This window comes from Oncorhynchus kisutch, linkage group LG2 (assembly GCF_002021735.2).
Source record: "Oncorhynchus kisutch isolate 150728-3 linkage group LG2, Okis_V2, whole genome shotgun sequence".
Classification (NCBI taxonomy): Eukaryota; Metazoa; Chordata; class Actinopteri; order Salmoniformes; family Salmonidae; genus Oncorhynchus; species Oncorhynchus kisutch.
In genome coordinates, this window is record NC_034175.2 from 59,738,691 (window position 1) to 59,757,869 (window position 19,179).

Below are 19,179 nucleotides of genomic sequence, written 5' to 3' on the forward strand. Positions count from 1 at the left end.
CAACTTTGAGAGACAGAATCTAAAACAAAAATCCAGAAAATCACATGATTTTTAAGTAATTAATTTGCATTTTATTGCATGACATAAGTATTTGATCACCTACCAACCAGTAAGAATTCGGTCTCTCACAGACCTGTTAGTTTTTCTTTAAGAAGCCCTCCCGTTCTCCACTCATTACCTGTATTAACTGCACCTGTTTGAACTCGTTACCTGTATAGAAGACACCTGTCCACACACTAAATCAAACAGACTCCAACCTCTCCACAATGGCCAAGACCAGAGAGCTGTGTAAGGACATCAGGGGTAAAATTGTAGACCTGCACAAGGCTGGGATGGGCTACAGGACAATAGGCAAGCAGCTTGGTGAGAAGGCAACAACTGTTGGCGCAATTATTAGAAAATGGAAGAAGTTCAAGTTGACGGTCAATCACCCTCGGTCTGGGGCTCCGTGCAAGATCTCACCTCGTGGGGCATCAATGATCATGAGGAAGGTGAGGGATCAGCCCAGAACTACACGACAGGACCTGGTCAATGAACTGAAGAGAGCTGGGACCACAGTACCAAAGAAAACCATTAGTAACATACTACGCCATCATGGAATAAAATCCTGCAGCGCACGCAAGGTCCCCCTGCGCAAGCCAGCGCATGTCCAGGCCCGTCTGAAGTTTGCCAATGACCATCTGGATGATCCAGAGAAGGAATGGGAGAATGTGGTCTGATGAGACAAAAATAGAGCTTTTTGGTCTAAACTCCACTCGCCTTGTTTGGAGGAAGAAGAAGGATGAGTACAACCCCAAGAACACCATCCCAACCGTGAAGCATGGAGGTGGAAACATAATTATTTGGGAATGCTTTTCTGCAAAGGGGACAGGACGACTGCACCGTATTAAGGGGAGGATGGGTGGGGCCATGTATCGTGAGATCTTGGCCAACAACCTCCTTCCCCCAGTAAGAGCATTGAAGATGGGTCGTGGCTGGGTCTTCCAGCATGACAACGACCCGAAACACACAGCCAGGGCAACTAAGTGGCTCCGTAAGAAGGATCTCAAGGTCCTGGAGTGGCCTAGCCAGTCTCCAGACCTGAACCCAATAGAAAATCTTTGGAGGGAGCTGAAAGTCCGTATTGCCCAGCAACAGCCCCAAAACCTGAAGGATCTGGAGGTCTGTATGGAGGAGTGGGCCAAAATCCCTGCTGCAGTGTGTGCAAACCTGGTCAAGAACTACAGGAAATGTATGATCTCTGTAATTGCAAACAAAGGTTTCTGTATCAAATATTAAGTTCTGCTTTTCTGATGTATCAAATACTTATGTCATGCAATAAAATGCAAATTAATTACTTAAAAATCATACAATGTGATTTTCTGGATTTTTGTTTTAGATTCTGTCTCTCACAGTTGAAGTGTACCTATGATAAAAAGTACAGACCTCTACATGCTTTGTAAGTAGGAACACCTGCAAAATCGGAAGTGTATCAAATACTTGTTCTCCCCACTGTATATATACACTGTGTGTATATATATATACAGTTGAAGTCAGAAGGTTACATACACTTAGGTTGGAGTCATTAAACCTTTTTTTAATCACATTTACGTAACCATTCAGACCCTTTACTCAGTACTTTGTTGAAGTGCTTTTGGCAGTGATTACAACCTCGAGTCTTCTTGGGTATGACGCTACAAGCTTGGCACACTTGCATCTGAGGAGTTTCTCCCATTCTTCTCTGCAGATACTCTCAAGCTCTGTCAGGTTGGATGGGGAGCATCGCTGCACAGCTGTTTTCAGGCCTCTCCAGAGATGTTTGATTGTGTTCAAGTCCGGGCTCTGGCTGGGCCACTCAATGACATTCAGAGACTTGTTCCAAAGCCACTCCTGCGTTGTCTTGACTGTGTGCCTAGGGTCGTTGTCCTGTTGGAAGGTGAACATTCGCCCCAGTCTGAGGTTCTGAGCGCTCTGGAGCTGTAACATCCTGATCTGTTTCAACTGTCTTTGTGATTGTCTCCACCCCCCTCCAGGTGTCGCGCATCTTCCACATTATCTCCTGTGTATTTATACTGGTGTTCTCTGTTTGTCTTTTGCCAGTTCATCTTGTTTGTCAAGTCAACCAGCGTTTTGTGTCTCAGCTCCTGCTTTTTCCAGTCTCTCTTTTTCTCGCCCTCCGGGTTTAGACCCTTGCCTGTCCTGACTCTGAGCCCGCATGCCTGACCACTCTGCCTGCCGTCCGGTACCTTTGCTCCACCTCTGGTTTACTGACCCCTGCCTGCCTTGACCTGTCTATTGCCTGGCCCTATTAGATGATTAAACCATTGTTAATTCGACGTTGTCTGCATCTGGGTCTGACCTTCATACCTGATAGTACGAACTGGCCATGACTGACCAAGCAGACCCGGGCCAGCTGTGTAATGCCATTTCCTCCCAAGGAGCCTCAATTGGTAGGCACGAGGAATTGCTTCATGGTCTTATGGAGGGGGTCCAAACATGGCTGAACGCAATGACTGGGTGTTGGACATGCTGCTGGAGCATTTTCGTGGGTTTTCGGTGGGGCAGCCTGCCACGGTGGTAACCCCACCTCCCCTCAATAACTCGGCAGTTAGAAGTGCCGCTCCACTGGCCACTCCACTTTCCCGTGAGCCCTGGTTACCTCCCCCGGAAACGCTTTAATGGAGAGCCGAGCACCTGTCAGGCATTTTTAGCTCAGTGTGCCCTCAATTTCGAGCTTCAGCCCTCCTCCTTCCCCTCAGATCGCTCCAAGATAGCTTACCTCATCATGCTGATGTCTGGGAGTCCTCTCACCTAGGCTTCCGCCGTATGGGAACAACAGCCGGCCATGTGAGTGAGTCTGGAGGGGTTTGTGGGAGAGTTGAGGAAGGTTTTTGAAGCCCCGTTCTCCAGGAAAGAAGCTGCCAGGAAGCTAATCCAGCTCCGGCAGGACGCCCGCAGAGTGGCCGACTATGCTGTGGTTTACCACATGTTGGCAGCGGAGAGTGCGTGGATCCAGGAAGCACTGTTCGACATCTTCCTGCACGGCGTATCGGAGAAGGTTAAGGACGAACTTGCAGCTCGGGAGTTACCCACGGATCTTGACTCCCTCATCGCTTTGACCATCTGCATCGATGGGCAATTGTGGGAATGACGGATGGAGAGGAATTTAAATTTCGCTTGCACCTCCAGGGATTCCACCTCGCCTCTGAGTCATCTCGGAAGTCCCAGACAGTCCTGTTGCCAAGAGCACCCAAGGTTTCCCGACCTTCATCGAGAGTCACCGAAGACGGCAGAGGCACTGTTTCCCTAGCCTATACAACTAGGCAGAGTTGGCCTGTCGCCAGCGGAACGGTAACACAGGATCAACACAAGGAGCTGTCTGTATTGGGGGCTTTTGGTAATTTTGTGTCCTCTTTCCCAGTAAAAGACCAGGCTCACCGGTAGGAGCAAGTACTCTGGTGGGCCATATGGAGAATTTTTCTGCTTCCCTTACTCGCACCCCTTCCCGTCAGTTTGTGGTGGAGGCTGATGCTTCGGATGTGAGACCATCCTTCCGAGACCATCCTTCCCACCTCGTGCCTGGCAACAGCACTCTGCTGGGGAAAAGGGAAATTGGTCCGGGAGGCGCAGCGGTCCCAGCCGAACCCAGGGGGGAGGCCCAGATAACCGGATGTTTGTGCCTTACACTGTCCGCTCTGCGGTCCTGGAGTGGGCTCATTCCTCCAGGCTTGCCTGTCACCCGGGCTCTCGTCGGACCCTGGCCTTCGTGCGACAACTGTTTTGGTGGCCTACTATGCTTCCAGATGTTGCCGTGTTTGTCACCACCTGCACGGTCTGCGCTCGGAACAAGACTCCTCGGCAGTCTCGGGCTGGTCTTCTCCAACCACTGCCTGTCCCTCACCGTCCTCTAATCCACCGTCCCATATATCCCTGGATTTCGTCACGGGTCTTCCCCCGTCTGCGGGCAACACTGCCATCCTGACTGTGGTCGACTGATTTTCCAAAGCCGCCCACTTCATTCCTCTCCCCAACCTACCCTCGGCCAAGGAGACGGCCCAGCTTATGGTGCAGCACATCTTCCAGATCCACGGACTCCCGGTAGATATGGTCTCCAACCGGGGTCCACAGTTCTCGTCCCGGTTCTGGAAGGCGTCCTGCACGCTCATTGGGTCGTCGGCTAGCCTGTCCCCCTGGATTCCACCCGCAGTCCAACAGCCAGTCGGAGCGAGCCAACCAGGACTTAGAGACGACTCTTTGCTACCTTACCACCTGGAGTCAGCAACTGGTATGGGTTGAGTACGCTCACACCACCCTTCCTTGCTCTGCCACAGGTCTCTCGCCCTTTGAGTGTTCCTTGGGATATCAGCCTCCGCTCTTCCTCGAGCAAGAGGAGGAAGTCAGCGATCCCTCTGCCCAGATTTTCATCCCCCGCTGTCGCCGTACCTGGCAGAGAGCCCAGGCCTCTCTGTTGAAGACCACTTCCAGGTATAAGCGACAAGCGGATCGCCACCTGACACCCTGCTCCATGCTATCGGTTGGGGCATAGGGTATGGCTCGCTACCCGGGACTTGCCCCTCCGGGTGGAGTCCCATAAACTGTCCCACTGTTTCATCAGCCCATTCCCCATCTCTAGAGTCATTAGCCCCACTGCTGTTTATCTTTTGTTACCCCATACCCTCCGTATTCACCCTACTTTCCATGTGTCTAGGATTAAGTCTGTGTCTCACAGCCCTTAGTTTTCTGTTTGCAGGCCCACCCCTCCTCCACGTGTCATCGATGGCCATCCAGCATACACGGTGAAACGCCTCCTGAGTGTTGGATCACGAGGGGTTTCTAGTACCTGGTTGGCTGGGAGGGTTATGGCCTGGTGGGGATGTGCTGGGTCCCCGCTAGAGACATCCTTGACCCAGCCCTCATTGCCAACTTAGCCTAGTGGTAGCCTAGTGGGTAGCCTAGTGGTTAGAGTGTTGGACTAGTAACCGAAAGGTTGCAAGTTCAAATCCCTGAGCTGACAAGGTACAGATCTGTCGTTCTGCCCCTGAACAGGCAGTTAACCCACTGTTCCTAGGCCGTCATTGAAAATAAGAATTTGTTCTTAACTGACTTGCCTAGTTAAATACATTTTTTTAAAACAGGTATGCGCCCAGGCAGACGACATCTGCATCTGGGTCTTAACTTCATACCTGATAGGAACAGGTTTTTATCAAGGATCTCTCTGTACTTTGTTCCATTAATTTTCCCTCTATCCTCTCCCAGTCCGTGCCGCTGAAAAAAGCATGAGGCTGCCACCAACATTCTTCACCGTAGGGATGGTGCTAAGTTTCTTCCAGACGTGATGCTTGGTATTCAGGCCAAATAGTTCAATCTTGGTTTCATCAGACCAGAGAATCATATTTCTCATGGTCTGAGAGTCCTTTAGGTGCCTTTTGGCAAACTCCAAACAGTCATGTGCCTTTTACTGAGGAGTGGCTTCCGTCTCGCCACTCCACCATAAAGGCCTGACTAGTGGAGTGCTGCAGAGATGGTTGTCCTTCTGGAAGGTTCTCCCATCTCCACAGAGGAACTCTGAAGTTCTGTTAGAGTGACCATCGGGTTCTTGGACACCTCCTGACCAAGGCCCTTTTTTAATTTACATGTTTTATTTATTTCACCTTTATTTAACCAGGTAGGCTAGTTGAGGTCAAGTTCTCCTTTACAACTGCGACCTGGCCAAGATAAAGCAAAGAAGTGTGACACAAACAACAACACAGAGCTACACATGGAATAAATAAACATACAGTCAATAACACAATAGAAAAAGTATACAGTGCCTTGCGAAAGTATTCGGCCCCCTTGAACTTTGCAACCTTTTGCCACATTTCAGGCTTCAAACAAAGATATAAAACTGTATTTTTTTGTGAAGAATCAACAAGAAGTGGGACACAATCATGAAGTGGAACGACATTTATTGGATATTTCAAACTTTTTTAACAAATCAAAAACTGAAAAATTGGGCGTGCAAAATTATTCAGACCCCTTAAGTTAATACTTTGTAGCGCCACCTTTTGCTGCGATTACAGCTGTAAGTCGCTTGGGATATGTCTCTATCAGTTTTGCACATCGAGAGACTGAAATGTTTTCCCATTCCTCCTTGCAAAACAGCTCGAGCTCAGTGAGGTTGGATGGAGAGCATTTGTGAACAGCAGTTTTCAGTTCTTTCCACAGATTCTCGATTGGATTCAGGTCTGGACTTTGACTTGGCCATTCTAACACCTGGATATGTTTATTTTTGAACCATTCCATTGTAGATTTTGCTTTATGTTTTGGATCATTGTCTTGTTGGAAGACAAATCTCCGTCCCAGTCTCAGGTCTTTTGCAGACTCCATCAGGTTTTCTTCCAGAATGGTCCTGTATTTGGCTCCATCCATCTTCCCATCAATTTTAACCATCTTCCCTGTCCCTGCTGAAGAAAAGCAGGCCCAAACCATGATGCTGCCACCACCATGTTTGACAGTGGGGATGGTGTGTCCAGGGTGATGAGCTGTGTTACTTTTATGCCAAACATAACGTTTTGCATTTTTGCCCAAAAGTTCAATTTTGGTTTCATCTGACCAGAGCACCTTCTTCCACATGTTTGGTGTGTCTCCCAGGTGGCTTGTGGCAAACTTTAAACAACACTTTTTATGGATATCTTTAAGAAATGGCTTTCTTCTTGCCACTCTTCCATAAAGGCCAGATTTGTGCAATATACGACTGATTGTTGTCCTATGGACAGAGTCTCCCACCTCAGCTGTAGATCTCTGCAGTTCATCCAGAGTGATCATGGGCCTCTTGGCTGCATCTCTGATCAGTCTTCTCCTTGTATGAGCTGAAAGTTTAGAGGGACGGCCAGGTCTTGGTAGATTTGCAGTGGTCTGATACTCCTTCCATTTCAATATTATCGCTTGCACAGTGCTCCTTGGGATGTTTAAAGCTTGGGAAATCTTTTTGTATCCAAATCCAGCTTTAAACTTCTTCACAACAGTATCTCGGACCTGCCTGGTGTGTTCCTTGTTCTTCATGATGCTCTCTGCGCTTTTAATGGACCTCTGAGACTATCACAGTGCAGGTGCATTTATACGGAGACTTGATTACACACAGGTGGATTGTATTTATCATCATTAGTCATTTAGGTCAACATTGGATCATTCAGAGATCCTCACTGAACTTCTGGAGAGAGTTTGCTGCACTGAAAGTAAAGGGCCTGAATAATTTTGCACGCCCAATTTATCAGTTTTTGATTTGTTAAAAAAGTTTGAAATATCCAATAAATGTCGTTCCACTTCATGATTGTGTCCCACTTGTTGTTGATTCTTCACAAAAAAATACAGTTTTATATCTTTATGTTTGAAGCCTGAAATGTGGCAAAAGGTCGCAAAGTTCAAGGGGGCCGAATACTTTCGCAAGGCACTGTATATGCAGTGTGTGCAAATGAGGTAAGATAAGGGAGGTAAGGCAATAAATAGGCCATAGTGGAGAAATAATTACAATTTAGTAATTAAACACTGGATTGATAGATGTGCAGAATATGAATGTGGAAGTAGAGATACTGGGGTGCAAAGGAGCAAAAACAAAATAACAGTTTGGGGATGAGGTAGTTGGATGGGCTATTTACAGATGGGCTATGTACAGGTGCAGTGATCTGTGAGCTGCTCTGACAGCTGCTGCTTAAGTTAGTGAGGGAGATATGAGCCTCCAGCTTCAGTTTTGCAATTCGTTCCAGTCACTGGCAGCAAAGAACTGGAAGGAAAGGCGGCCAAAGGAGTAATTGGCTTTGGGGGTGACCAGTGAAATATACCTGCTGGAGCGCGTGCAACGGGTGGGTGATGCTATGGTGACCAGTGAGCTGAGATAAGGCGGGGCTTTACCTAGCAAAGACTTATAGATGACCTGGAGCCAGTGGGGTTGGCGACGAGTATGAAGCGAGGGCCAGCCAACGAGAGCATACAGGTCGCAGTGGTGGGTAGTATATGGGGCTTTGGTGACAAAACGGATGGCACTGTGATAGACTGCATCCAATTGGCTGAGTAGAGTGTTGGAGGATATTTTGTAAATGACATCGCCGAAGTCAATGATCGGTAGGATAGTCAGTTTTACAAGGGTATGTTGAGTGAAGGATGCTTTGTTGCGAAATACGAAGTCGATTCTAGATTTAATTTTGGATTGGAGATGCTTAATGTGAGTCTGGAAGGAGAGTTTACAGTCTAACCAAACACCTAGGCATATAGAGTAAAAGGAGCAGGTTTCTGGGCGCGGTAGAATAGATTCAAGGCATAATGTACAGACAAAGGTATGGTAGGATGTGAAAACAGTGGAGGTAAACCTAGGCATTGAGCGACGATGAGAGAGGTATTGTCTCTAGAGAGGTATTGTCTCCTTCACCCCCGATTGTTTAGTTTGGCCAGGCAGCCAGCTCCAGGAAGAGTCTTGGTGGTTCCAAACTTCTTCCATTTAAGAACGATGGAGGCCACTGTGTTCTTGGGGACCTTCAATGCTGCAGAAATGTTTTGGTACCCTTCCTCATATCTGTGCCTCGACACAATCCTGTCTCGGAGCTCTACGGACAATTCCTTCAACCTCATCGCTTGGTTGTTGCTCTGATATGCACTGTCAACTGTGGGACCTTATATAGACAGGTGTGTGTCTTTCCAAATCATGTCCAATCAATTGAATTTACCACAGATGGACGCCAATCAACTTGTAGAAACCTGAGCTCAATTTCGAGTCAAATCGCAAAGGGTCTGATTACTTATGTAAATAAGGTATTTCTGTTTTTTGCAAACATTTCTAAAAACCTGTTCTTATTTTGTCATTATAGGGTATTGTGTGTAGATTGATGTGGAAAAAATGGAAATTAATCCATTTCAGAGTAAGGCTGTAATGTAACAAAATATGGAAAAGTAAAGGAGTCTGAATACTTTCCGAATACACTGTGTATATATATATAAAGTACCAGTCAAAAGTTTGGACACGCCTACTCATTCAAGATCAAGATCAACATCAACTGTTCAGAGGAAACTGCGTGAATCAGGCCTTCATGGTCGAATTGCTGCAAACAAACCACTATTAAGAAAAGAACACCAATAAGAAAAGAGACTTGCTTGGGCCAAGAAACACGAGCAATAGACATTAGACTGGTGGAAATCTGTCCTTTGGTCTGATGAGTCCAAATTTAAGATTTTTGGTTCCAACCGCCATGTCTTTGTGAGATGCAGAGTAGGTGAACGGATGATCTCCGCATGTGTGATTCCCACTGTGAAGCATGGAGGAGGAGCTGTGATGGTGTTTGTGCTTTGCTGGTGGCACTGTCAGTGACTTATTTAGAATTCAAGGCACTTAAGCAGCAAGGCTTCCACAGCATTCTGCAGCGATACGCCATCCCACCTGGTTTGCGCTTAGTAGGACTATCATTTGTTTTTCAACAGGACAATGATCCAACACACCTCCAGGCTGTGTAAGGGCTATTTGACCAAGAAGGAGAGTGATGGAGTGTTGCATCAGATGATCTGGCTTTCACAATCAACCCATGGGATGAGTTGGACCACAGAGTGGAAAAGCAGCCAAAAAGTGCTCAGCATATGTGGGAACTCCTTCAAGACTGTTGGAAAAGCATTCCAGGTGAAGCTGGTTGAGTGTGCAAAGCTGCCATCATCGCTACTCTCAAATATAAAACATGTTTATTTTATATTTTAAAATTTACCCCCTTTTCTCCCCAATTTCGTGGTGTCCAATTAACACAGCGTGCATCCAACCCGGAGGCCAGCCACACCAATGTGTCGGGGGAAGCACCTGGTGACCTTGGTTAGCGCGCACTGCACCCGGCCCGCCACAGGAGTCGCTGGTGAGCGATGAGACAAAGATATCCCTACCGGCCAAGCCCTCCCTAACCCGGACGACGCTAGGCCAATTGTGCGTCGCCCCACGGAACTCCCGGTCGTGGCCGTCTGCGACAGAGCCTGGGCTCTGCGACAGAGCGCGAACCCAGAGTCTCTGGTGGCACAGCTAGCGCTGCGATGCAGTGCCCTAGACCACTTTTTTCCTTTGAGTATCTGGAGCATCAGCATTTGTGGGTTCGATTACAGGCTCAAAATGGCCAGAAGCAAATAACTTTCTCCTGAAACTTCTCAGTATTCTTGTTCTGAGAAATGAAGGCGATGCGAGAAATTGCAAGAAACTGAAGATCTCGTACAACTCTGTGTACTACTCCCTTCACAGAACAGCGCAATCTGGCTCTTATCAGAATAGGAAGGGAAGTGGGAGGGCCGGTGCACAACTGTGCAAGAGGACAAATACATTAGAGTGTCTAGTGTGATTAACAGACGCCTCACAAGTCCTCAACTGGCAGCTTAATTAAATAGTACACGCAAAACACCAAGCTCAACATCAACAGTGAAGAGGCAACTCCGGGATGCACAAAAAGTGTCAAAGAATTTTTTCGAAAATGTCCTTTCTGAATTTAAAAGTAATCCTCGAAGTAATCATCTAGTTTTTCAAAAGTATCTGTAATCTGATTAAAATCTGGTAAAAACAGTTGTAAAACAGTTTTGTAATCCCTTACATGTAACAGATTACATGTAACCTGTTACTCCCCAACCCTGCCTAATTAAGTACTTCAGTGTGTTGCTCCCCACCGACGCCCCCTGCTGGTTCAAGTCAATTCAATCATCTTTATTGTCCCGCAAAAAGCAATTGTTGCTGGGCTTAAATAATGACAGGTAGGGACCTCCCGAGTGGCGCAGTGGTCTAAGGCACTGCATTACAGTGCTAGCTGTGCTACTAGAGATCCTGGTTTGAGTCCAGGATCTGTTTCTGGAGGCCACGACCGGGAGACCCATGGGGCGGTGCACAATTGGCCTCATTCTAGAGCTATGACATAATGTGATTTTTTTTTTTAGTTCCCTGTTGTCTTGAAAGCACCATAAATCCAGAGAACGGCAGATTTTGATGACAAAATTTGCCCAAGAAGTACCGCCACGCCAGCTGTGAGCACAGCACAACAAGGTGAGTCCAAAAATGTCTTGTATGCTGCTGCATAAATTACGTAATATGCCAGGGAGATATGTGTACTGTAGCTAAGAAAGTAATACTAAGTGTATGTTGTGTAGTAGGCTGTTAATTGCGTAGTAAGCTGTTAATGTGCCTCACCCTAATAATTTGGTCTATTTTCACCTCTTAATTTCACCTACTGTTCTGACTTGGTGGTGCACATGTAGCCTATAGCCTGTTTTTGAGAAATGTAATCAGTGATTATTGTAAGAGCTTTCATTGTCTGCTTAAATGCCCCCTTTATTTATCCTACGGTTCTGACCTGGTGTACAGTGAGAACACTGTAAGAACGGCCCATGTTCTGAATTCTGTCGCTATACATTTCAAAAGTTCTGAACAAATAGTTGTAATGAATACGTCCATCCTAGCTCGCTCATTAATGTCTTAATCGAAATTAGGATTGCCTCTTATCCATGTGTCGTCCCCTTATGCCATAGTTTGTACATCTCAATTGTCAGTAGAAACCACATTTGCAAGTCAGCCATATCAGCTATGTTTTTTTTAAAGGCAGTAAATGAGGCTGAATGAACTGTTTCGCTGCCAGACAAGGCTCTGCTGACAGCCAGGTGTAGCAGTGGTAAGGTGTTGGGACTGCTGTTGGGACTGAAGGCCCAAACAGTTTGTGGGCACCGTTTGTCACCAGTATAGTGCAATTAATGTATTGTTTAGTGTTGTGTAGTGGCTTTGCTGACATACATCCCACATTTTTGTTTTGTTTGCCCCACCAAGATTAACATTCTTAAATTGCCACTGGACAGAACACTGAGCCAATCACAGCACAACTAGAGAACATTGCCAACACCTACGCTCAGTACCCTGGGAATCGTCACAGACACCGGGAATCTTCACTTTCAACTGATCTTCATTTAATGCCACCTACGTTATCACTCCTTTCAACGGTGTCCAGCTCTGGAGAGCAAAATAAGTCACATTTCTTGTCCCTAATTACGTGATCTGGAGCGCCGCTCCCTCTGGGCTGAAGAAACACAATAAATCATCACTAGTCCACTCCTAGTTACCTTCACCAACTCAACCGTTCCCAACCTCTTCTCCACCACATATGGATCAGCCAAAATGCAAGGATCCGTTCTCTCCACAAATTGTACTCCCACAAGGCCAGAATCATCCTTTACATCCTCGGACCAAGGCCCGACCTCAGTGGTTCTCACTGCAGGAACTTCATCCACTCTCTAGTCAGGTTCCATCACTGAGCTACAGGAACGCCAACCTTCCTCTACACACTGCTTCCCTCTACACTCAACAGTTATCACTGCACCTCCCACTAATTCATCCTCACTCTCCATTTCCTCAAATTCTACCACATGTTCTGTAAAATCCCTCATTCCATATTCCCTCAACCATTTCCAGTTTCCTTTTTTCCCTTATCTTCTCCTTCACCAGATCTTTCAGAAGGCCTGTGTAATCCCAAACTCCATGTTTATTCATAATATGCCCCACTTTCTTCCTTATCCTCCATCTTCTCCAAATCGCTCCCGTTCTCCAAACATTTCTCCCTGGACAACCTCTCCAACGCCATCCGCCATATGGGAACATTCCTTCGAGTGAGCTCCAGATTTATTATGTATTCATTCAGCCAATTATGTTGCAAAACATTTCTTAAGCAAGCAGAATGAAACAGAGGGACCTACCTGAATGTCCAATGGAAACACATTTTAGTTGCAACTGGCAGAATGAATACACCCCAGCTGTACAGAATAGACACTAGAAAAGGTCAGTCAGAATACCTTAAATTACATTCAGAATCTGTCCCTCCCTTGTATGCTTATGAAACTATTTCATTTAATTCAGGTTGGATGCCACACTGAAAGTCTTGTGAAAGGTCTAACCCTGATGCAAAAAAACCCAGAGCATATTTTGGCTTTGCTATAGTCTACACAGACCCTAAAACGACAAGGTTACAGGTAACTGATGATTGACATTCAGAGCTGCCCTGTAACATCAATGAACAGCCACAGACAACACTGTAAATAGTTACTATTGATTTGTTTCAGGTTGAAGGATATAGGCAACACACTGTCCGGATGGAAGGGTCCAGATGATGCCATGACCTTACAGTCCCAGCGATTTCAGATTGGAGACTACCTGGACATCACCGTCACCCCTCCTAACAGAGCAACCCCTTCTCCTGGAGCACGAGACCCTATTGATACCAGAAGGCCTGCCTGGGGTTCAACATGTCCCCCAATTGCATAGAAGTAGGAGATCAGTGTTATTTTATTTACTGACGTTTTTTTTTATCATCAAATTGTTATGTAGAAATTAACCATACTACCATGTCTTCCTTTGAGATTTTTTGTAGTTTGCATTTTATAATTCTCAATTGTCTCACTTGTTATAATTGATTGCTATATTGTTAAAAAGATCACTCAATCCTGAACTAAGCCATCAAGTTCATAATTATGTATTTATTAGTGAGATTACACACAGACCAATTATACACATAGAAAACTACAAAAATGCTAAATCGACTGAGTATTCATGCATTTTGAACAGAAGGACCTACACAATTAAAAAGACCAAGACAAAACATATGTACAGTTCTCAAAGGTGAAAATAAAATAATGAATCAATTTGTGCCGGGCTGTTTCGCTAACATTTCACTCCTTGTACTCTGTCATATGCCAATGTTTAGCATGACAGCAGTGGCAAGGAGTGAATGATAGCTAAACAGACTGGCACCCAGGCCTATTCAGGGGAGTCAATACATAGGACCTCACTCAGTAGTGTTGAGCCCTTTGGGAGGTTTAAGAAGGCAGGGAATGTCATTGTACTTCAGATCAGGTACGTGTCTTTGACAGGACCTTGTACATGGCGCTGGTTCCTACTCCCTGCACATGCTCCAGCCTCTTTAACTCAGTCAGACACAGGAAGTACATGGGGGCCTTGGTGCCCACCCCAGTGATCCTCTTCAGCTCCTCCATCAGAAACCATGCAGGGCCCGCATCACCACCTGAAGGAGGAGCAACAGCGTCACAATAAGATGAATTTCAGAAGGACAGTCACTTAAGTTCCTGAGAGTGGCATGGGATGCAATGAAAAAAAAATGTAAACGGCACCCCGAGTGGGCATAGTTGTGTGTCTCCACAACATCATTTCAGTGAGTTAAGTTTTAATGGTTTACAAAAGCAGTAAGCCGTGACTGACTGTGGCCTCGCTCCTCTTTGGCACCGTTGATCTTCTGAATGGCCTGGTTGAGGCTGGACAGTGGAATCTGTCTCAGATAGCTTGGAAGACTGAGGAACTCCCTCTCGGACACCACAGCCAGACTCTGAGCCCTGGAGGAACAACACAGAGAGAGCAGAGGTATGACTAGTAATTTCAAGTCAAGTAATCTATTGATATTGGGGACAGTTTAGCTTTTGAAGATTAGCTAATAATAACCATATTCTACATTCTTTGTTGACACCGTAAGATTTGACCTGTTCTCTTTCCCTGTTGCAGTGTGGAGGGTTGAAGGCTTGAGGTGTGGCTGAACTACTGCTGTGGGGAGCTTCTTGCTCTGGGAAATAAGCTGCAAGATGAAAGACAAACCCATCAGAACCAGTCAACACAGTAGTTATAATTACAACGCTATCTAAAAGTTTCAAACATTCACACTTAGTAGTACAGACAAAGCCTTTTTCTCCACTGTCTGTGGACAGGGAAGGCACAGTTCCCATATCTACTCCATACTCTGAATCCCACAAGTCGCCAGTCCACTCACCTTAAAGATGTCCTGTGTGACCGAGCTTAGGTCCGGCATCTCAGGGGTGGATGGCTCGGGGTAGTCCCCTCTGACCCGTGGGGTCCCCAGGTTGAATGTCTGGGTGGGACCATCCTGATCCAGGAAAGAGAGAGGGGGCTCTCCTGACCCCATCGTCTGCTCTCCACTGGTTCCACCACCACCCCTCTATAGTCAGGGAGATGAGAGACAGTGAGGCAAAATATATACACTCAAACTTAACTATACCAACATCATCAGCAACAGGGGGAAAGTAAGCACTCAAGGGCCTTTATAGCGGTTTCAGCTTACATAGGGTAGAGAGCTGCCCAGAAAAGACTCTAGGCTTGGCATCTCTGGTGTAAGTTTTTCCTCTGTACATCCAATGATTGATATCTCTGACACATTATATGACCAGGCTTGACTGGAGCCTCTATTGGAGGTTGGAAGTTCTGAGTGATCTTGGTCTTGGTCTTGATCTGCCTGTGTGTTTCTCTCACCCTGTAACAACATGACAGTTACTCACTATATTTGAGTGAAATTTGTAGTTTATGGTCTATGGTCTCCATAAATAGATAAATGCATAAACAAACAGACACGTTGACCAACTGACAGTAACACACACCTTTCTGGTGCTAAGGAGTCTGTTGATGTATGGTGTCTCAAATGCTGGGACCTCAGGGGTGGCTTGGTGGTTGCCAAGGCGACAGGGGGACTCTGGGTCAATCTTTCCCTGCAGAGGAGGGGACAGAGCGTGTCGCTGAGACTTTGTTATCTTCAGACCTGGGGTGCAAAATACAGGCGGCTCGGGGGACTCCATGGTAGCCAGGCTGTACATCATGGAGTTTGATGGTGGAGTGCAGAGGACATGTGCCGGTCTCTGTGACATTGCTCCCAAGCCCAAGGACACTGCTGAGCTGTTAACAAAACAGCACCATTCATAAGACTAAGAGCACAGGACATTCTACTTAAGAAGGCTGACTTATTAATTTTTGTAGGAACTTGGGTTTAACTTTGGAAGCTGTTAACCAGCCAAGTAGTGGATTTGAAAGTCAATCAGAGACAGACAGAACAGTATTATACTACACACCTGAGAGGCTTTGTGGGCTTCTTGCGCTGCAGGTCCATGGTGAAGTCATTGTTGAGACACACAGTGTGTTCCGTGAGGCCAAAGTCGACCATGCGGGGGGTCAGGAGGTCGTCATCTTCGTCCATACGCAAGGTGCACTTAGGCGTTTTGGGCATGGGCGGCTGCATGGCTAGGACTAGAGACGGCAGAGGGAGGGTCATCATGGGCATGGGGGCCTCAGCGCTGGAAAACACTGTGCCACCCAACACCCTCTTCAGGTGGATCTCCGACAGGCCGAAGTCAGAGAGCTGGGGGGTGCGCAAGGGGTCAATGAAGGGCGGAGGGGGCATCTTCAGAGGGGTCACTGAGGTGAGGTATCCCTCTCCTTCCTCCTGGTCCTCCTCTCCTCCCTCGGTCTCACCCTTGTCCTCTTTCTCTGAAGCTTCTGCCTCCTGGCCGCTCGACTCTGTGGGAGAGAGACAAGATATCTAGATAAACCAACAGGTCAGGAGGAGAAAATTCAGATAGAAATGGGCAATTCCACAGTAACAGATTGATGCTGAAACTCAGATTTTACACATTAAAATGTCAAACAAAAACCAATGATTGCAAAGTTAAAAATCATACACCTACGCATAAGGACTAATTTGTGCCATCATTCTGTTACCAAACTTTGCATCTGCACTGTTCAAGTAAATTTGTTTATGTCAAATCTTCTGTTGAAATTGTTACAAGTCCTTTTGCATTGAACAGCCTCAATTAGTCAGGCATGGACTACAACGTGTCGAAAGCGTTCCACAGGAATGCTGGCCCATGTTGACTTGCCCATCCACCCTCTGAATGGCACACATACACAATCTCAAGGCTTAAAAATCCTTCTTTAACCTCTCTTCCCCTTCATCTACACTGATTGAAGTGGCTTTAACAGGTGACATCAATAAGGGATCATATCTTCAACCTGGTTAGTCTGTCATAGAAAGAGCAGGTGTCCTTAATGTTTTGTACACTGAGTGCATATCAAGTAAACCGAACCAAATACTGAATGATTGACATACTACGTGAAGTGTTAAATAGAGATACTTTCCTACCTGACTGTTTCTGTGTGCTCTTAGGCGCACTGTAGCCGTATTTTTCATAGTGTCTCATCAGTCTCTGGATGTCCTCTGTGGTCCTCTGCTTCAGCACCATACACATCTTTATAAAGCTCCTCAAATCATTCTCCCCTGCCTGCTGGCACACCAGCTGCTCCTTCACCTGGCCCTGGGCATGCAAAACAAGCCAGTTATGTAAATTTCTGTATACTAATGAATCACATAGCTATATAAGCTACACAGAGCTGTTCAAACAGCTCAGCAGGTGCTAAATTGACAGTTACCTTGAGTCCCCTGACCTCGGAGTGCAGCTCTTGCAGAACTCGCACTGCACCCTCAGTGCTATGATCTGAAACACGATTTTACAGTATACAAGAATACACTAGTCACTGGTGGTGCATTGACTGACTAGACACGTTAGCCGAAATAAAATTTGCGTGGAAGTCTGTTTCATAACAGACGTTACCTTCATCGTCGTAGTTCTGGTGTGCCTGTTGAAGACTGGCAGTTTCGGTCTCCAAATTCACGGCTAGGTTTCGCAACTTAGTGAAAAAACGTGCCGACGAGTCCATTTGTTTGCAGATATGTTTCTAAAAGTAGTATTATCTTCAACGGGAATATAATCAATTTTCGCTGTCTGTTTACGTTCATACAAGTTGAAACAGGAATATTTTTCAAATTTGGCGCCACATCCGGAACCTAACGGAAGTAGGTTTATTCAGGACTCTCAAGACCGAAGAAGAGAAAGCATCTCGAGCTAAATGCAATTCTGCCACCTGCTGTCATTGACGACTTCGATATATACAGTATCTTTTGTTAACGATATGGTCAAGAGATCATTTTAGAATAATTGTGTGGTGGACTCACAAAATAATCAATAAGCAAACTTCAAAGCCAAGAGATTGTAATACACTTCCAAAGGAACATTTAAAAAAAAAATGTTTTTATTTCACCTTCATTTAACCAGGTAGGCTAGTTGAGAACAAGTTCTCATTTGCAACTGCGACCTGGCCAAGATAAAGCATAGTAGTGTGAACAGACAACACAGAGTTACACATGGAGTAAACAATTAACAAGTCAATAACACAGTAGAAAAAAAAGAGAGCCTGTATACATGTGTGCAAAAGGCATGAGGAGGTAGGCGAATAATTACAATTTTGCAGATTAACACTGGAGTGATAAATGATCAGATGGTCATGTACAGGTAGAGATATTGGTGTGCAAAAGAGCAGAAAAGTACATAAATATAAACAGTATGGGGATGAGGTAGGTAAAATTGGGTGGGCTATTTACCGATAGACTATGTACAGCTGCAGCGATAGGTTAGCTGCTCAGATAGCAGATGTTTGAAGTTGGTGAGGGAGATAAAAGTCTCCAACTTCAGCTATTTTTGCAATTCGTTCCAGTCACAGGCAGCAGAGAACTGGAACGAAAGGCGGCCAAATGAGGTGTTGGCTTTAGGGATGATCAGTGAGATACACCTGCTGGAGCGCGTGCTACGGGTGGGTGTTGCCATCGTGACCAGTGAACTGAGATAAGGCGGAGCTTTACCTAGCATGGACTTGTAGATGACCTGGAGCCAGTGGGTCTGTAGTGAGGGCCAGCCGACTAGAGCATACAGGTCGCAGTGGTGGGTGGTATAAGGTGCTTTAGTAACAAAACGGATGGCACTGTGATAAACTGCATCCAGTTTGCTGAGTAGAGTGTTGGAAGCTATTTTGTAGATGACATCGCCGAAGTCGAGGATCGGTAGGATAGTCAGTTTTACTAGGGTAAGTTTGGCGGCGTGAGTGAAGGAGGCTTTGTTGCGGAATAGAAAGCCGACTCTAGATTTGATTTTAGATTGGAGATGTTTGATATGAGTCTGGAAGGAGAGTTTACAGTCTAGCCAGGCACCTAGGTACTTATAGATGTCCACATATTCTAGGTTACATTTGTAACATCCATGAGTAACATTTTTTCTATACCTCTTTAAATTTACTTTAGACTCACTTCCTTTGCTTATTTTGTTATGTTTTATTTCACCTTTGTTTAACCAGGTAGGATAGTTGAGAACAAGTTCTGATTTACATCTGCGACCTGGCCAAGATAAAGCAAAGCAGTGCGACACAAACAACAACACAGAGTTACACATGGAATTTAACAAGTGTACAGTCAATAACACAATAGAAAAAAAGAAAGTCTATATACAGTGTGTGCAAATGGCATGAGGAGGTAAGGCAATAAATAGGTCATAGTAGCAAGTAATTACAAT

The 19,179-nt window shown here is 45.8% G+C and overlaps 1 protein-coding gene across 2 annotated transcripts; it reads right to left on the reverse strand.

The window, feature by feature from the left end:
* Positions 1-13,450: 13,450 nt before the first annotated feature.
* ska3 (spindle and kinetochore associated complex subunit 3) lies at positions 13,451-17,660 on the reverse strand. Of its 2 annotated transcripts, XM_020459267.2 has the most exons (10): positions 17,392-17,660; positions 17,210-17,274; positions 16,923-17,094; positions 15,856-16,300; positions 15,391-15,682; positions 15,078-15,266; positions 14,769-14,954; positions 14,485-14,576; positions 14,210-14,340; positions 13,451-14,015 (listed from the first exon to the last, which is right to left on the reverse strand). In XM_020459267.2, exons 1-10 carry the CDS (start codon positions 17,495-17,497, stop codon positions 13,843-13,845), a joined length of 1,851 nt encoding a protein of 616 aa, XP_020314856.1. In that variant the 5' UTR covers positions 17,498-17,660; the 3' UTR covers positions 13,451-13,842. The 2 variants fall into 2 exon arrangements, with proteins under 2 accessions (XP_020314856.1, XP_031654856.1); XM_031798996.1 differs by lacking the exons at positions 16,923-17,094; positions 17,210-17,274; positions 17,392-17,660 and adding an exon at positions 16,468-16,661.
* Positions 17,661-19,179: the final 1,519 nt, after the last annotated feature.